At 41.2% G+C, this 19,913-nt stretch overlaps 1 protein-coding gene and 1 long non-coding RNA gene across 4 annotated transcripts; both read left to right on the top strand.

Annotated features, from left to right (window-relative positions):
• The first annotated feature begins 237 nt into the window (after positions 1-237).
• On the top strand, positions 238-839 carry LOC131229173 (uncharacterized). Its single transcript, XR_009163200.1, has 3 exons — positions 238-367; positions 466-626; positions 747-839. It is a non-coding gene; the product is annotated as an uncharacterized LOC131229173 (long non-coding RNA).
• A 607-nt stretch (positions 840-1,446) lies between these two features.
• Positions 1,447-4,615, top strand: LOC131229158 (protein DJ-1 homolog A-like). Of its 3 annotated transcripts, XR_009163199.1 has the most exons (5): positions 1,850-2,195; positions 3,136-3,254; positions 3,982-4,078; positions 4,246-4,290; positions 4,386-4,615. XR_009163199.1 is itself a non-coding variant. In XM_058225042.1 (4 exons), exons 2-4 carry the CDS (start codon positions 3,147-3,149, stop codon positions 4,587-4,589), a joined length of 357 nt encoding a protein of 118 aa, XP_058081025.1. In that variant the 5' UTR covers positions 1,843-2,195; positions 3,136-3,146; the 3' UTR covers positions 4,590-4,615. The 3 variants fall into 3 exon arrangements, 2 of the variants coding, with proteins under 2 accessions (XP_058081032.1, XP_058081025.1); XM_058225042.1 differs by lacking the exon at positions 3,982-4,078 and having other exon boundaries at positions 1,843-2,195; XM_058225049.1 differs by lacking the exons at positions 3,982-4,078; positions 4,246-4,290 and having other exon boundaries at positions 1,447-2,195.
• The last annotated feature ends 15,298 nt before the right edge of the window (positions 4,616-19,913 follow it).

Here is a 19,913-nt window from a genome sequence, read left to right as displayed (position 1 = left end):
ATTAATTCGATGATTTGTAACTTCATTTATCTTTGTTGTTGTTAGTATTGTATGGTGGACCAGGGATCAAGTAATGTGTTTCTCTTGCCCAAGGTTGAAAAACATGCACAAGGAAATTTTTTTGTTTTATTTATTTATTTTTTTTGTTTTAAAATAAAAATAAAATTTATACTTCTGCTTCCATGATGGTTACTTATAGTTCTCATTATGACATGTGGCATATTTTGTTAGTGACTATGAAAGTTATCCAAATGGATGCAAAAGAGAAGAAAGCTGCCTTCAGCCAAAGGGCATATTTCAGATTGTTTCTGAACTGGCTTTTGGACCTTGGTTCCCCTGACCCTACCTTGATAGTTCCAACTTTCAGGTATGTGTTACTCATGAATGTCATCATTATCTTCTCTCTCCTCATCTTACACAACTGTGGTATCATCCTTTTTTTTTTTTTTTTTTACTTGTGGGCAGGTTCACTTTTTGTACAAAGGCACTCTAAGGGTGCTCTTGGTACTGCTTCATGATTTTCTGGAGTTCCTTTGTGATTATCATTTCAGCTTCTGTGATGTGATTCCACCCAGTTGCATTCAAATGCGGAATGTTATTCAAAGTCCATTCCCATGAAACATGAGGTTGCCCAATCCTTCTACTCCCAACTTGAAGTTGGCTGCATCACAATTTTGTTTGAACTTCCTAATCAATATTTAATAGTTCTTTATTAAGATATCATCTTTCTTCTCTCCCGAATGCAGATTGATTTGCTGGCTGAAATCAGCCAATCACCGGGCATTCTCTTTGAGGTTGATGGTGCTCTTAAAGCAAAGTAGATTAAGGCTGACATTAATGAGTATCTCAAGTTATCTTGAGTTGTCATTAATTTTCTCTACCTAACATTGAGAAATTCTCATATTTTCATATTTACATAGCAAACCATGCTATTATTATATAAGTGCATGTTGCCATATCATTAGTGCATATTTTATAGCAAACATTTTTCATGTAGTACAGCTACTAGGAATCCTAGTTTCTGAAAACAAAAGAGAACAATTATAAATCCGGATTTGAATCTAAATCATAGGATTCAAATCATAGAATTGTAGGATTCATCTAGATAAAAAGAGATTCAAGATGGGATTCAAATCATTCTACTTAAGTTCAGCTCAAATCACAAGTTGTAAATCAACTATGATCATAAGTGATTGATTTGTTTAGCCAAGTAAGCATGAAAAAATAATAATAACGATTTCTAGTTCCTGTAATGAAGAGAGTAGCCCTTAAATTGCAGTCAGGTCTCTTTTTAGTCCAACTTAAATCTAGTGGACTTGCAATTTGGAGCCTAATCCATCATAAATAGAACTTAGTTTTTCTACTTAGACCAATAATTGCCAATCCGTATAATAGTGCATCCAAATGCCATTTAAGTATATCACCATTAAACATCTTACTAAAATTTGGGCTTGGGATAGTTAAGTGGTCTAAAGAAACTGACAGCTCCATAGAACATCGATAGGACAGTCATGATAAGGGTCATCTTGAACTTTGAAATTGGTTCCCACTAATCTTGAAATGCTAAAAAAAAATACCTGTACTTGATCTTTGGGCGGGATATTCATTTCTGATCATGTGGGCGGGACATGCATTTCTGATAGTGTAGTTTGTGAATTTGATGTAAGAATAGTCTCCACTAGTTTTGAAATTCTATTAATTGCTTCTTCAGGGAAATCTTCAATTGAAAGATTTTGATATAAAAAAAGCAGCAGGTGGGGTCTCTAGGAGAGCCGTTCAGAGGACTTTCCAGACTACTGTAACTGAAAATTTCCTCGAAATCCATCTCTTTTGGGCCGTGAAAGGGACTTGCTGTACACCTAATCAAGGTACTTTTGGTCCGTCCATTTCGGCCATCAGTGTCACTCCAGGTAATATATCCAGGACTGAATATTAGAATTAAATTCTGCAAATTTCTAACTGTTTGATACTAACAGATGAATATACATATCCTTTTTCTTTTTTCTTTTCTTCTTTTTTTTTTTTTTTTAATTTAGATTTCATACCGACTGTTACAAGTCCGCCAGGTTGGGGAAAGAAAAGCAAGACTAGTTTGATCATTGGGATTGTAGTTGGTGTTGGCGCTCTAAGCTTTATACCCATTTTCGCAGTTTTTATCTGGAGATGCAGGAGAAGGGGTATTGATGAAGATGAAGGTAATGCCAATATTGCTGAATTAGGGTGCATTTGGATGCTCAATTGAAGTGGATTGCAATTCATTCAAATCATTGCAGAGGAATGACCAAAGTTGGGGGTGATGCCGTAATTGCAATTCCATGTATACCAACTTGAAATTGTCGCAATTGCAATCTTGACACTAACCATACTTGGTCACTTTCTGTTTATTACGTTTCAATTCAACTGAGCATCCAAACACAACCTCATCAATATGCATTGAAACTCCAACTTAGACACTTGTAACTCAATTGGCGGAATATAGTCTTCCGTCTCAAACAGGAGAAATTACAATTTTGTTCCAAAAAAACCTCTTGTGGTCAATTGGCTTTCTTAGGCAGTATTCAGATGTCCAGGAGGGCAGGATTCCATTCCACCTAGGTCGATATCCGCAACATTTCAAACATGACCTGAAACATCCTAAATATTGACTTGGGGCAGAAAAAGTGGACAATTGCTACTCTCTACACTGGAGTTTCCATTTTCTCTGTTGTCTCGAACACTCAACGGAATTGATGAACATCTGGTTTGCCAAAATATCCATTGTGATTGTGATTTAGGGTACATCTAAACACACCCTTAGGATGTGCTTGGATGCACAATTGAATCATATTGCAATAATTAGTTCAGTGGACTGGAAATGGAAAACTTATAAAATATTTATATTAATGGAATATTATTGAAATTGCAATACATTAATTTTGAGGTTGGACTTGAAAGGAGAGCAACTGATTGTCGTTACGGTCTAGTTATTTCATCAAGACTCAACTGAATGCTCACAATTCAATTGGTTGAGCATGCAAACACAGCAATACAATTTTGATTTTAGTGAAGCCCATGTTCAAAAATAGAGATTGTGCATGCATGCATTGATTAAGTAGATAATATGATCCAAATCTTCCTTTGTATTTGAATTTGCAGAGTGTCTAATCATGGCTGCCAAAGCAAACAATTTCAGTTATTCTGAACTAAGGGCTACAACAGAGGACTTCCGTCTGGCAAATAAGTTGGGAGAGGGAGGATTTGGGCCCGTTTATAAGGTACCTTTTTGTGTTTGATCTGGAATAAAAAAGAAACAGAAATTTAAGAACTAAGGATGTGTTCGGAAGTTTCCACTTTTATCAGTAAAACGGGTTTGGCTCAAATCACAAATGAGAAAAGAATGGGTTTGTAATTCTAGAACATTATTATCTCACTTGGTTTGGGTTGGCATAGGAAAATGCAAACTGTGTTAAGTCAGATTTCTTTTACGCTCTATTGCTACCCCAAATTGGAATTGGGTTTGCCCATTGCCCATTCTCTATTCCAAAAGCGAAGTTTCCAAATGCACCCTGACATTTAAACACCTTTCAAGCTCTTTTTAGAACTTTTCATATTATTGCTAAAGCAATTTGTGAAGGGGAAAAAATTGTGAATCACAGCATGTGTATGCCCATGCCACATGAGCCGACTCATTCATCCGGCGAGCCATGCTTGTGCTAGGAAAATGGACAGAAAACCACTAACTAAAGCATGTTTGGCATAGGAAAATGGATAGAAAACCATCAACTATATCATGTTTGGCATAGGAAAATCTCTTAGTTTGGAACATCTTAGCCACCTATCGTACATGTGACCCAAGTTGAAACTTGGTTGTGTACATGATTCCCATCCACTACTAATGGATGGTTAGATATCTAGGAACAGAGTCTCATTTAGAAACAAGAATGCATGAATCTTGCTGTAGAATTATTTTAATTGCTCCAATTTTATCTTTGTTAATTATAGTTTCTGCTGCAGGTTGTGAAATGTGAGTTACCGGTTGTCCCTGCAAGGGAATTACCATCTGAGGAATGTCCAACCTAGCTCTCTAGTTCCTAATCAGGTTAATTTAGAACCACCTGCCTCTTTAATTCCCGGTCAGAGTGAAAGAAAAACATCTCTACCTACTGAGAATTTCCTACTACAAGCATGTCTTTTCTTTCCTTTTCTTTTTCTTTTTCTTTTTCTTTTTTGCCTGCTATCTAATTACCTAAATTTCCTTCTATGCAGTTATATTTTAATCCTGCTACTGTGAAAATGTTGAGCAACCTGAAGGTATATATTGTTGAAATATGGATTGTCTTTGACATTTTTCATTTTAGCATAATTGTTGCACACTTGTTGTATGTTGAAGAAGTTTGGTTTTGCAGTATGAAAGCAATGCGTGGTTCGTGAGGTGGTCAACCATGTGCAGTAAGCTTTCGGATCAAAGCGAAGCTGAGAATAGAGTGTTAGTTGATGAAAATTTGATAACCAGTAAAGGCACATCCATGGAGTTGTCGCTTGCGATTGTTGAGAAGCTATTTGGCTGCGAGAAGGCATTAGATCTTACTGTCAATGAGAACTTTAAATAGACATATAACTATTATGTTGGTATTGTACTTTTTGTCAATGGATTAAAATGAGTGATTGTATTCAATTGAATGAATGAATGAATGTATTTGATTGAATAAATAAATGATTTAGCCATGAAGTATTTATCTATATTAGCTTTTATATGAGTTGATCTATCAGGTCATGTACTACAATGGTAAGAGATGCCATTATTATATTTTCTTTAATTATTTTTTAAAAAAAAATAGGCAGTTGCTATGGCTATTAACCATTGCCTTTTATTTGGAAACTGTAGCTGTTTCTAATTTCAACCTATTACTATGGTTCTGGCTCTACTTTTAGCTACAGATATAATCTGTAGTGGTATATACTTTAGAGCTACGGAAAGTATTGCGACAGCTTTAATTTGCAGTTATTGTATTTATTGTTGCGGATTAAAACCGTAGCCATAACTTAAAGACCTATGACTACGGCATCAATGGCTACGGTCGTGCTACGGACTATAACCATATCCATAGGCATTTAGCTACGGTTTTTATTCGTAGCCTTTTCTCAGTTTTTTGGTAGACCGAACGACATCATAAGGAACTCATAATGGCCGAAGCTAGTCCTGAATGCGGTCTTCTACACGTCCTCATTCTTGACGCGCAACTGATGATACCCTGACTGCAGATCAACCTTCAAAAAATACTATGCCCCCTTCAACTGATCAAATAGATCATCGATCCTGGGCAAGAAATACTTGTTCTTCACAGTCACCTGATTTAACCTGCGATAATCCATACATAATCGCAAGGAACCATCCTTCTTCTTGACAAATAGAACAGGTGCTCCCCAAGGGGACACACTAGGTCAAATAAAACCCAACTTCAATAAGCCATCTATCTGCTTCCTCAATTCCTGGCATGCAATAGGTGGGCAATGAAATAGGTGTCACACCAGGCATGAGATCAATAGTAAAATCAATCTTGCGCTGAGGGGGTAATCTAAGAATCGACTCGAACACATCTTCAAAATCCCAAACTACTGGTGTGCTTTCAAGCACTGAACCAGCAATACTCTCTAACAGAAAAGTACAACAACCAAAACGGAAAGGGTAACTGACCTGAACAGGGATTTTCACCAGCCTAGCTTCACAATCAATCTCTGCTTGCATCTTCGTGAGCCAATCCATACCCAAAATGACGTCGTAATGGTATAAAGATGAGACAAACATGTCAACTAGGATTGATCTGCTCCTTAGATCAATCAAACAACCTATACAAATCTTGGTAATATCAAAGGAGGTCCCTGTAGCGGTAGTGAGCGTCACTCCCTTCATAGTAACGTGCCCAAACTCAGGCGCTTAACTGCCGCATACGATATAATAGAGGTAGTGGACCCTGTATCCACCAACAAAGAAACGGAAATACCTTGGATGTGAGCTGTAACCTCAAAAGATCTCGGTGCCAAGTCAGCCCCAGGCGCTTCAGTTGTAAGCGTGTGAACTCGAGCCTACTGTGGGCGATTCGGCGGAGGAACCATGGGCCGCTGAGGTGGCCTGAAGCGAGGCACAGAAGGTCTGAAGGATGGGTGAGCTGGCGCTGACTGAAGGGGTGGAGGTGATATAACCTGGGGCATCGGACGGCTGATCCTCTGCAGTGGAGTAAATCCACTATCCTGTATTCACGTAAAGCAATTACGATCCGAATGCCCAATCTTCCCATAGTACGAACAGCGTAAGTCAGAACGCATTAGCTGAGCCGATGATGCAACACGTCTTGCAGGAGAATCTGCCCGCGGCCTCTTACCAAGAAATGGTGTACTCGGAAGGTCAGGTCGCGGTCTGGAAACCATAGGTGCTCGCATACGGGACGACCTGTCCCCGTCCTGCTCAGCTCGCAGGGACATGCTCACCAACTCAGCATAAGAAGATATGCTAGCACAACACATCTTCGATCGAATCTCAGGCCTCAACCCCTTAAAAAAATGCTGCATCCGCATCGGCTGATCACCCAGAAGCAATGGAGTATAACGACCCAGCTCAGTAAACCGGTTCTCATACTCAGTCACCGACATCCATCCCTGACGGAGGTGAAGGAACTCACTCTCCTTCTCATGTTGGTAAGTGACCAGGAAATACTTCTCATGAAAGCGTGCCTCAAACGCCTACCACGTCCACTCAAAGCCCTCCGTAACTGTGTGGAGAACACTGTCCCACCATAGACTGGCCTCCTTCTCAAACATGAAGGAGGCAAGCTCAACCTGCTCAGTCTCAGCATAGTGAAGCGGCCTCAGCATCTTAGAGATGCGATTAATCCAGTACTCGGCCTCCTCAGGCCTATGAGAACCCTCAAACGTGGGAGGTCGTAAGCGCTGGAATCGCTCAAATGTGCCACTAGCACTAGCATTCGCAGATGGGTGCATAGGTGAAGCAGGTGGAGTCACCCCCATCGACTGAGCAAAGATGCCAGCCATGAAAGATAAAAATTACTGCTGGTGCTGCTGGTGCTGGATCTTCTGCTGCTGCTGCATCAATAGCATCATCTGCTCAAACCTATCAGGAGGCGGAGCGGACGAAGATGCATAAGGCGTCGACACAGATGCAAGGTTCGGCTCAAGAACCAAAGGCGTGACTGGTGTAGCCATGGGTGGTATCATAGGAGTCGGCCCAGCAGCGGGGCCAGTAGCTGGCTAAGAGTCTGGCCCAGCACCAAAATGAGACGAGACGACTGTGGATCTATCTGGCTATCACCTAGGGGAGAAACCCCGGCAAGCGACTCGCCCAAATAGAGACTGGCCGAAGTCTTCGAACCCTTAGGAGGCATACCCTACATTCAACAGAGGATGCAACCTGTGAGATTCAACATCCACATAATCCACCCACACAGCATTTACATCACAACTCAAGGAAAAATAACATGTATTTCATTTAACAAAATTGTCGCAATACAAGAAGTGCAGCATTATATGAATCGCAACAGAGAAAGCATGCAAGCTATCACATCTAAAGCTTTAAACAACAAACAACTTTCAAACGACTACGCCTATAACGGCTACACACAATAACAAACAATAAACAGAGCAAAGGACGACTACATCTGCAACTACTTGTCAGAATCAGGAGATGGAGGAGGGGCACCCTTATCCTGCAGACAACACAGGATAGACTTTAGAGTTCGAGACATCTTCTTGAACTTATGCTTCATGAGGCCTCGAAGATCCATAATATCCTGGCGTAGGACAGCCTGACCCTCCTCAAGCCGAGCTATACGGGCATCCCTGGCGGCCTAATCTGCCCCTTACTCCAGTGCCACAGGAGGAGAACTCTCACTTGTGTCCTGGGCCTCCACTTCTTCCTCGTCCTGCTCTTCTTCTTCTTCTATCTCTGCTCCACCTTTGCCATTACTCTCTTCCTCATCGCTCTCAGTCTCGTCCTCATTTTCTTCAAGTGAGGCTTGTTGTCAACGAGGCTTGTGATCCATTCTAGGGTCGTCAGTCCTAGACAATCTCATATGATCATATGGTTCTAGGTCGCTGCAAAGGGCTCGTCACCAATCAGTGCATGCCTATCATACCTTAGTCCTACCCTAAGGCTCGTCGCCTTAATGCAGTATCAAGGTATGCTCGAGGTCACTACAAAGGGCTCGTCACTAATCAATGTAGGCCGACAGCGCGAATATAGTGTCCCATACCACCATAATCCGATCACGAGTCTGGTGTGCTCACTGGTCACTACGGAGAGGCTCGTAACCCCAGTGTAGGCCGACAGCTCGACCACGGTGTCCCATACCACCATGCCCGGCTCATGAGTCTTAGCGGATCAAGGTACAATGGTTAATGGGATTGCATTGGTAAGTTTGGTACCCTAGATTCAAACAATAGCGTCCATACATGGTGTACATCCACCGGGACAATCGGGTTACTTGACGAACTTGACTAGCACGAGCGCATGTTGAGTTGAACGACATAGAGTGCGCAAACACTCCGTGTGGCCAAACCATTACCGACAACCCTAATACGACTCGGGTTCGTCAAACACGTCCTATGTGGTGAAAACAACCTCGGCCACAAACTCAAGGTTTGTTACCGATTCCCTGGACTATTTCATAATCCCAAACACATTCAATTATAACAGATATTCATATTAACAATTTAGAACAGTAATGGAACAACAATTCTAATCATACAGTATGTGACCATTTGAAGAATATCAACTTAACATGAATTTACACATAAGAAACGCTTGAATTTAACCAACAAAGAATGTAAATTGCATGTGAGAAATCATACTCACCCATAGGATAGTTGAGACTCTCTTCTCAACACCCATAAATAGAATAATATCTGACATGCCAGATCATTCAGACATTTCTACAAACACTTAAACTACATATTTTAACATACATGACGTATGTTGGTGATAACACACATTTGGACAATTCCTTTTGCCAAGGAGTTAATACACATACAACTAACACAAATACATGACTATTAATCATGGTAAACACATGTTCGTATTTCATACATATACGATACTTTCTACATGTACATGGAATACACAAATCTCAATATATCTCATATATATCAGGAACGCAATATAAACATCGCATTTAGCATGTGAAATTACACCCACAATAATAATAAACCATTAACCGACATTGAAAGCCTTGAAAACCATAACCTATACGAATATAGTCCGCACCTTAAACCAGAAAATGCGCACAGATCTGATTCAGACAATAAGTCTTCGTCAACGACGACTAGATAACCAAAGGCATGAATAGAAATGAGCTACATCAACACTTAGACTATTCTAAGCTCTAAAACAGACTAGGGTTTGATTGACTTACCCAAGAATGAACTTAGAATCGCCGGAATAACAATTCAAAAGTGATGGTTTAGGGATGTAGAGTAACAAGGAGGAATCTCAAGGTGATTCACCAACTTCTCTCTCACTTTCTCTCTCTCTTCCTCTCTCTCTTAGCTAGGGTTTGAAAATTCGTATGAAATTGAGAGTGAGGGTTTTAAGGTCTATATATAGGCCTAAAATGGATGAAAATAGCCCCAGGGCCAAGGTATACTTAGGTTATAACCAAATCAGGTCTATATTGGTCCAATGGAGCACTTCTGGCGGTCCTTTTTCCACGTATGGTCGGACTTAAGCTCACTGACTATGGATTTAGGTCAGGCTGAGTTTTTGTACCGATCGAATTTACAGATCAGCCGTGGCGGACCAATCTCAAATCAACGGTCACCGAAACTCGATCAGGTTCACAAGCACTACAGATTGCCAGGGCCATCTTTCCTGATCCGAGGGTGAAATTGGGTCAAAATCCAACGGTCAGAAAGCTTAGAATCGGCGCGCAAGCGACACGACTCAGATTTCATAAATTCATATTTAATTTCTCAGCTTTCTCACACTCTTTACTCCGGACTCAAACAAATCGACCTAGTACATCATCTGGACTTGATTTTTGAGGTGATGGTCAAGCCCAACCAGGTGATCATAATTGTCTAAGATCAGCACTATCGGACTTTCGACGCGCGATCCAGGTCCGATACAAATTTTCTAAGTACTCCCAAGAGCAACTAGATTTAACGTTGAATCCTAGATTTCAGGGTAATATAGTGTTAACGATTCTACAGGTTTGAGTCCTGCAGATCAAATTTAAAGTGATTGATGCTAATTTCATAAGCAATCGAGTTTAGCGCTAAATAACCCACATTAAACTTCTAAAAAATTTGAGGTAGTACTCTGGTCTTTGCACGAAATTTTTTGGGTCATTACAAAATGGGCCATAAATACATCACAACGAGCCACAACCCATGGGCCTCAAATACATCATAATGGGCCACATCATATGGGCCGAAAATACATCATAATGGGCCTCATCATATGGGTCAAAAATACATCACAATGGGCCTCATCATATGGGCTAGAAATACATCACGATGGGCCTCATCAAAGGCCATAAATACATCGCAATGGGCCTGACCAAATGGGCCACAAATACATCACAACGGGCCAGAACCCATGGGCCTCAAATACGTCGTAATTGGACACATCATATGGGCTATAAATACATCACAATAGGCCTCATCATTTGGGCCGAAAGTACATCTCATTGGGCCACGTCAATGGGCCGCACCAATGGGCCTCATATACATCAAGTCAGCCACATCAATGAGTTGCACCATTGAGCCTCATATACATCATAACAAGCCACAACCATGGGCCCCAAACATATCATAACGGGCCTCAAGTGGACTTGGACCATGCCAAAAATCATTTCAATGGTTGTAGGTGTAACATGTGTATCACTGTGCACTATCATTTTATGGGGCACATGGCTAACTAATGATGACCGGCACTGTCCAAACATTGTCTATGTAAATTAGCATTGTTTGGACGGTGTGGAGGAAATAAATACCTCACGTGGGCCCTATGGTGGGTGGACAGTTTAGATGTAACACAGACCTTATAATCAAACCCACAAAACTTGCTACCGACCATACAATGGGCGGTTGAGATATAGCATATGCCTCATGATCAGGGGCCCACAGGACTGCTAACGTCATTGCAGCAGCTATAAAGCTGGTGTGTGGTAAACTAGCCAATCCGTTTCCACGGTAGGTGGGTCCCATGTGGGGCCCACCATAACGTTGATTTTTCATTCAATCTATTCATAAGGTCACAAAGACCTGTATTAATAAGTAAAAAAAACAAATTTCATATAGGTCCAAAACTTCTATGACCCAAAAAGGGGTTTCAATGGTAGACGTTCAATCCCTTGCTACTTTGGTGGTGTGGACCACCTGAGACCCATGTACGGCTGATTTTTGGGGTGACCCGATGGTTAAAGGGGACCCATCAAATGCATGGTGTTGATGATCAAAACGCATCATGGTAGGGCCTAAGGTGGGGCCCACTGACCCTGCCCATTATTACAAATAACAAGACGCTGCTTGCTACAATGTCCTCTAGACGTTGACAGCAACAGCGTCAACTTCTCTTCTTTTTTTCTCTCAGTTTTTCATAGGTGGGACCCACATCAGGAGAATCCACTCCATTGATTGGATTTCTAAACTCAGGACAGGTTTAACAAGCCCCATATCGAATATGTTTCGGTGCATAAAAACATCATAACGGGCCCAAACAATTAATATCAGTCAAAACCACTAGTTTCCACAATATGGCCTGCTAGAGATTCAGAGTAGCTTCATTTTTTGGCTTAACGCCTAAACTGAGCAGGGAAATTGAATAGATAGTGGGGATCAGATCCATACATCAAGGTGAGGTCCACACGAGTGGCCCACCAGAATTTTTTTTGGATCAAATTGATATTTGTGTTTTCACTCCGTCCAGGGGTGCTGGACTCCCAGCAGGTGGACGGTCTGGATAGGGCATGCCACTAAAGTGGCCCCATGTCCAGCAATAGATAGACGGCCTGGATGAAACAAGGACATTTGGTGGGTCCCACGTGGTGGCCCACCACGGTTTAGATCAAGCAGATATTTGTGGTTTCTCTTCATCTAGGCCTATCCAGAAAGATAGGCTAGCGGGCCTGCCGCTGGACAGTCTAGCAAGGTGAGCCAACATATGGATGGCATGGATATAATAGATACTTCATGGTGGGGGGTGCATCAGGGTGGGCCACACACATCAAAAGAGAGAGAGGGAGGTCGGAGTAGTGGAGGGACCCCGCCACTATGGGCCCCTCATATGATCACACACGTACATCAAGATGGGTCCAACCATATGTGGGCCCTAAATCAAACGAAGAGGCAGTATGAATACCCACCTTTGATCTCCTCTTTCTTCTTCCACCAATGGGTTCTAGAGCTCCAAGGGGTGCAATTCAACGGTCGAGATGGACTTTGGATGGTGGGGATGGCTGGTAGGAAGGTGGGCCACACTAGCTTCTCTCATGGAAACTTGAACATCCACTTCTCATGGAGTTACTTGAAAAATGGAAAGAGAGAATGAGAGAGAGAGAGAGAGATGATGGGAGACAAGTGATGGGAGAGAGGGATGGTGAGTGATGGATGGGTGTACTTTGTTGTAAAAGAAAGTTAACTTTGGGGAGGGTGATTGTACTTGGGGATGGGTGTGAGTGATGGGAGTAATGTGTACTTGATTGATGTGATGTTCTCTAGGGATTGCAATGCGTGACATTTTTCCTCGAATTGAACGTGGGCCCACATCTCCTGGCTAGGGTATCACTTCAGCGCGCGAGATGCGGCGTCGGAACCGCGGCGACGACGCGATTGCAAGGATACAATTTTTGTGTTGAGCTGACTCTGATATATGGGGCACAACTCAGGATCACGTGCAATGCTGATAATAAATCACAGATTGCCAAAATTTGACTGGGAGGACCGAGAAAGCCTACAAAATGATACAGGCTAGGATACAGATCTCACAGGATACCTCAAACGATTGGGCCCCATGGATATTTCTTAGTCCATTATCGGCTGTCCATCGATGGATCCCGCCTTGCGTAGAGGCTAATTACTAATTCTGATTGTCGAGGTTAATTCCAATTGTCGATACTGATTTCGATTATCAAGGCTGATTGTTGAGGCCGATTCTGATTCTGATTATCGAGGCCGATTCTGATTGTCAATACCAATTTCGATTGTCAAGGTTGATTCCGATTGTGGATACCAATTCCGATTGTCGAGGTTGATTTCAATTGTTGAGGCCGATTATCGAGGTCGATTCCAATTGTCGATACTGATTTCGATTGTTAAGGCTAATTTTGATTGTCGAGGCCAACTGTTGAGGCTGATTCCGATTTCAATTGTCGAGGTCGATTGTTGAGGTTGATTCCGATTCTGATTATCGATATTAATTCCGATTGTCGAGGCCGATTCCAATTGTCGAGGCCGATTCCAATTGTCGAGGCCAATTGTTAAGGCCGATTCTGATTCCGATTGTCGAGGCCGATTATGATTGTCGAGGCCGATTTCGATTATTGATACCGATTCCGATTGTCGAGGCCGATTCCGATTGTTGAGGCCGATTATATAGGCTGATTGTCAAGGTCAATTATCGAGGCTGATTCCGATTGTTGAGGCTGATTGTCGAGGCCCAATGTGATATATATGTGTTCCGTATTTGAGGCCCATTGTGATGTGCATTTGGCCCGTGTTTGAGGCCCAATGTGATGTATATGCGGCCCACATTTGAGGCTCATTGTGATGTGTATTCAACCCGTGTTTAAGGCCCAATGTGATGTATATGAGGCCTATGTGATGAGGCCCATTGTGATGCATTTGAGGGTCAGGCGATAGAGCCCATTATGATGTATGTTAGGCCCATCGTGATGTGTATTAAGCTCTTGAGTGAGGCCCATGGTGTCGGATATTTGGCCCTTGTGTAAGGCCATGGGTCCATTTATGTTAGGCTCTATGTGGGTCATTCCTTGGGAGCAATGTTGGTTAAATGTCCACATTATTGAGGTCGATTGTAGATGTCAGTTATTGATACCGTTTATGAGTATGTGACGGCATAGCATCATGATACATGCCCATACACATCATCTGCATGTTTGTTATGAGATGTGGTTGACTATTGCATATGTCATTAGGCAAGTTGTTATGAGACTCCATTATAGGTGGAGGTTATCTCGCATGAGCACATGGTATGCGCAAGATTAATACATGACTGAATTATATGACTCATGCATCTTACATTGTGTGTTGTAATTACTGTACACCCTAGTGACATCAGGGTCGTAGCCTCCACAGGCATATCGTGGATGGCCAAATGGGACACCAAAAATCTGTTATTAGCATCGGGCTGCCATAGATGGCCCTGGGTGAAAATCTCTAAACCCTCTTAATACTAGAGGACGCCCCAACATCTATACCGAGTGAATATATATGAGTGCATGAGGGCCGTTTTTTAGTAGGTTGCATCTCCCACTGTGTTGTGGTCAGTTGGGAGGGGGTGTGGCCTTACCCGCCTGAGGGAGTAGGCAATGTTAGGCTAAGTCTGACCAGCTTGAGGAATGGGTTAATTATCGATGAGCCGGGCCTGATATTGGGAGGTAAATGGTGAGGTCTCTTCCACTTACCCAGTTGTGCGCTTGATGGGGCGGCAGGTGATGTAGAGTATACTAAACCCTGGTGATGATCCCAAAGATGTATAGCACAGATATGTGGACTTATTAAGCAGGTGTTGCATACTCATTCATTCATCATTCACTATCCACTCGGGCTGGTGGTGTGTAACTTTTTGTTACGTGTACCTTTGTAATGGCCAGGATTTCGGTTGGGGAGTGCGACTAACCTGAGATTAGGAGTTTACCACATTGACTCTGACTATCCAAATTTAGGTATGGGACTAGTTTGGATAGAAGTCCCTTGTGATGGACCCCATAGCTTGCGATACTATGTACTATCATCCCAACTTCACACTCCAGCATGGTCATCCCATTCGCACCGCATATTGCATTACATCTATGGCATATGACTTTTTGGGTTATTGTGTTTCTGCATTTATATGGTCTAGATGCGGCTGACAATATTCATGAACTCATTAGGAATTGTATATCACATTGCATCCTCGGCATCTGATATTTAGCTCTCTATGATTCCTCATTTACATAGTCGAATCGCATTACGTACTCTAATATTGTTTGACTCATGGACTTGTCAGTATTTCACTTACTCTGATATCGTATGATTCATGATCTTACCAGTATTTCCGATATTGTATGATTATGGCATTATATTGAATACTTGGCACTTACCTTGTGCACACACTTACACCACCCTCTAAGCTTTTTATAAGCTTATGCACGATAGATGCGTCCAGGTGATGTTAGGTTGCAACAGCGTAGAGCTTGGAGCATGTAGCTGATTCTGGAGCTTTGATTTTGACATATGTATTTCCCTTTCAACATTGTATTCAAATGTTTATTTCAGTGGATATGTGATGATAATTTTGCCTTTGTGATTTGGGTAAACTTGTGGTTATGCTTATTACGAGTAAATGTACATTGAAAAATCCTCCTTGTAGGATCCCAGGATCGGAATCTAGCGTATGGATGCTCGAAGCCGAGAATGGGGTACTACGGAGGCTGTCGACACCGGATTCGGCAATCGGGAATTTTGTGAGCCCGGTTTCTGAGTTTGGGGCGTGACAGTAGGTGAGTGCAATCATTAAATAAAACAATCCCCCAAAATGTAAGGATCCCAGAAGTACTATGATCTCTTCGATCATAGGTAACTTCCAAATCAAAAAAGCGCTTTTCAATCTTGTGTTAAGTGTCAATTTTATACCATATTCAGTTATGAACAACTAGACCTTAGTGAATTAAAACCCACCAAGATAACCTTACAACTAGCTAATCGCTTAGTTAGGATATCGAGAGGGGTGGTGAAAGATGTGTTAGTCCAAATCGACAAGTCTTACTTTCTAGTAGATTTTATCATCTTAGACACACAACTAGTTATGAATACTAGCACTCATATCCTTGTTGTTGAGGGTCAAATATTGCATGTTAGACCTTAATTATTACCTGATTTTACGTACATGATAATGCTTAATGCCCTGCTTTAATCTTTTTTTTGGTGCAAGGTGTATTTACGAGCCTGGACCGAAAAGGATGTTAAAAGCATGGATTTAACGCTCAAGAATTACCAAGGCAATGGACGAGACTACAGGGGACTGAGATCGACAGATTTACATGCTAGAGATCCGAGAAAATCAGGAAACTGAAGCTCAAGTAGCCCAAAATATGTCCAGAATGCAAGATCATGGGGTTCCCACCTTCCGTTCGGCTCGAAACTTCATACATGGCCAAGGGACCACAAATTAACAGTACACGTTAAAATTCAGCCCTTGGATCAGTGTGTAAGTGACCCGATGGATAAGATCAGATAATAACCATTAAGAAAGCATCTTGGACATCCTTGGGAGATCAGGACCCAAACTGAACCGATGGAAAGAGCATGAAAAACGGTGGATACCCGTCAAATTTCACTTCTTTTGGATGATACAGTAGGGAGAAACGAACGATAGACGTTTCTAAAAGGGAGAGTGGCAAATTTGTAAATATAATGAACTCCATATCCATGCACGTAACTGAGAATTGGCTTGCTTCAACGATGGGTAGTGACTCATCACATGTGGATGGTGTGGCCCACCTAGTGTTCAGATCTACTTCATACTTTGACTCATGGGCTTACACGTTACTAAGAAGAGGATGAACGGAGCAGATCTCCGAAAATACCATCAGAAGTGGGCCCCACCTATTTTTTGTACAAAACATCCAAATAGTGCCAAAAACGTCCAGTGACGGACGTGCTTGCGATTGGGTTTTGCCAGTGGGCCCCATCCATCATCCTTTTTCATGATCCGAACCATCCAATGCACTCAGAAGATAAATTCGACCGCAACCTGAGCGATTCCAAGCTTCCATGCACACGTTCAAGACTGCAGTAGTAAGGAAAATGCTGCTGCGTCTATTGATGGTGTGGCCCATATGAATAACAGATTCACTCCAAATTTGAGCCCGTGATCAGGCATGAATACAGAAGCTCTAATACTAGATTTGATGCACCATAAAGTTAGTATAAGTGGACCCCACCGACCTCATCCATGGAAATGGAAGTTTTCATTTTCCTTCCGTGCAGCTGCTGTGCGCACGGAGCGCGCCCGCAAATTCCAGACGATCTGGGAAGTAGTGGACCACCACCGTTGTTTAGATGGCTGATCTAGACCATCCAGATGAAGGTTAAGCAAGAAACGACCCTAGTCATGGAGCTAGGCTACAACGTGAAGCCGTGCACTGTCCTAAAAATCAGGCCAAATGCAACTGTCCATGCGTTTTTGCTGCATGCGCAGTTCGGTTCCGCTGCAAACTGTGGAAATAGTGTCGGTTCTATCGACTCTTGCTGTGTAACCAATTCCACCGCCCCTAGCACCTATAAAATAGAGAGAGAATGTGAGAAGTATGATTTTTGGGCTGGACGTGAAGCACAGGAGAGAGGGATCTCTTGGACTGTGGAGAGTGGACAACCGTGGAGGCAAAGTGTTCGGCCAAGATCTTCTTCTTTCTTCCCTTTTAGTTTTTCTTCTTCTTTTAATGCTTTTATGAGACTTTAGTCTGATCATGATTATGATAGGCTAAACCTCTTAGCTAGGGCTAAGAGGTGAAGCTTATAGTGTGATTGGGTTGTTAGCTTTGCTTTTATTCATGGTTATTGAACTCTTGTGGATTTTAGTTTGATTATTAAGGAATACTTTTAGTTTTTAATGGTTTATTGTGACTCAAATTACAGTAGATCTGCAATAGCTTTGAGTATGTTCTTTTCATTATGAGATTGTGAACTTAGGAGGCTCTGTTGTTCACCATTGTCTCCTTGGCATGGTTGGGTGACGGAACCCCTTCCTAACTTTCACAATTCTCTTGTGATTGGCTGTGGTATTGGTAAATTGCTGTTGTTTGCCATAGTCTTCTGGGCATGGTTAGGTGATGGAATCACTTCCAAATCTACACCAATCGTATTTGTTGATGATTAGATCCATGAGACATTCAGAGATCTGACAAATCTCTTCTTACCAACTGGATAGGATGGGACTCTGATTCCAGTTGTGTCCTTGAATCAATACAAGGTAACTTCCCAATTGCTACAAGTGGATCATTAGCATCCTAGTTCCCACCTTTATTTTTATTAATTTTTAATTAATCTATTCATAATTATTCCCTCATATTCACTTGATTTAGATTACATCTTAGTCTAGTTCTAGTTCTATTTAGTTTCAGATTACATACAGGTATCAGTCCCTTGGGATTCGACCTCGGTCTCACCGAGTTTATTGTTACATCACAACCCTATACTTGGGGAGTGAACACTTGTCATCCTAGGACATCCATTGCTGGTTACTTCAAATGCATTGATCAATTGTCATAATAGAGTTATGAAGTTATCCTTTAGGAAAATGACATTAAAATTGAATATGTTTAATTTGTGAAAACAGTAAGAGGACAAGGATGAGATCCACACGGTTAACCTGATTGATACGTTCGTGGAAGAGGAGCCCCTTTCGACCGAAATTCCTAAACCTTCAGAAGTTTTCTTGACACACTTCGCGGATTCAGATGATGGCAAGATTAGAGAAATAGTGAATGTCTTACAAGATTCCATCCTAATGACTAACACTAGCCGAGAGAGAAATTGTTTTAAAGAGCTTCCTTCTACCAATGTTGAACTATTATACTCAAAAGTGGAGGAACCGAAGATTGATCCGAAGCTCAAACCTCCGGATTCCATGGATACAATACCATTACTAGAAAAACAATTGATTGATGTGTACCATCCACTTTGGTTTTGTCTAATTGAAGTGAACGATTGTCTCTAAGAAGATCCATATTTGCCTAACCATTATATAGATAAAAGTGTAAGGAGATATGTTCCAGATTATGAACATGCCAATTTAATCTCCTTTTATGATGAATGGGGTGAATAATTTTCTAAGACCTTTGCTAAAGTTTTACAGTGTGATTGGCCCTCATTGGTTAAAGACACCCATGTGAACTTCAAAACATGTCTTAAAAATTTACTGAGAAATCTATTAAGATATTTTCCTTAAGATGAAGAATCCATTTTAGGATTGATTTCCTAGTCTGATCGAGATCATTTAGATTTAGTTTCTTAGTTGCTTTTGTAGGATTAGTTTGCTTTTATTAATATAGGAATTTGTTTTTATTTGTCGCACTGACTTGGAGGAATTTAAGAGCTTTCGCATATTCGTTGTCTTGGGTACTCTCTACCCTCCACTTGTTATAATTTTAATTATGCCCGTGTCGATTTCATTGCATATTATTTTTAACATTAAGGACAATGTGTTATTTAGGTCGAGGGTAGGGTTTCCTTTGGAAAGTTCTTCAATTATTGATATTTTATGTTTTGGGCTGAATTTTTTTTTAAAGTATGATTTCTGTGTATTCATGAGAATTGACGTAATCTAAATTATTAGAATAAAAAGGCACTTGGTTATGTGAAATCGAAGTCTAAAAACTAGTATATTTGGAAATTTTAAAAATGAGTTCTTTTTAGTAATTTTCTAATGGAATTTGTGAACATTGATGAAGCATGAATTTCACAATTCACATCTGACTTTCATTGTTAGGATTTAAGTTTGATATTAGATATGATAACATGATGATTGATAGAGTGTAAAGGAACCAAGTCTGATGAACTTGACTATTTTGAAAAAAGAAGAAGAAGAAGAAGAAGAAGAAGAAGAATACATCAAAAAGGGCTTCCTATTGTTTTGAAAAGAAGAGAAAGAATTAAATATAAAGAAAGTTGTGAAAAGAAAAAGAAGAGAAAAGAATGAATAA

This window comes from Magnolia sinica, chromosome 2 (assembly GCF_029962835.1).
Source record: "Magnolia sinica isolate HGM2019 chromosome 2, MsV1, whole genome shotgun sequence".
NCBI classification, from domain to species: domain Eukaryota; kingdom Viridiplantae; phylum Streptophyta; class Magnoliopsida; order Magnoliales; family Magnoliaceae; genus Magnolia; species Magnolia sinica.
This window is presented reverse-complemented; position numbering and strand designations above follow the sequence as displayed.

Coding starts and splice junctions, on each gene's coding strand:
- LOC131229158 (XM_058225042.1), top strand. CDS start 3,147: ATGGCTGCCAAAGCAAACAATTTCAGTTATTCTGAACTAAGGGCTACA. Junction 3,255..4,245: donor GATTTGGGCCCGTTTATAAG/GTACCTTTTTGT, acceptor CCTTCTATGCAG/TTATATTTTAATCCTGCTAC. Junction 4,291..4,385: donor AAATGTTGAGCAACCTGAAG/GTATATATTGTT, acceptor TTGGTTTTGCAG/TATGAAAGCAATGCGTGGTT.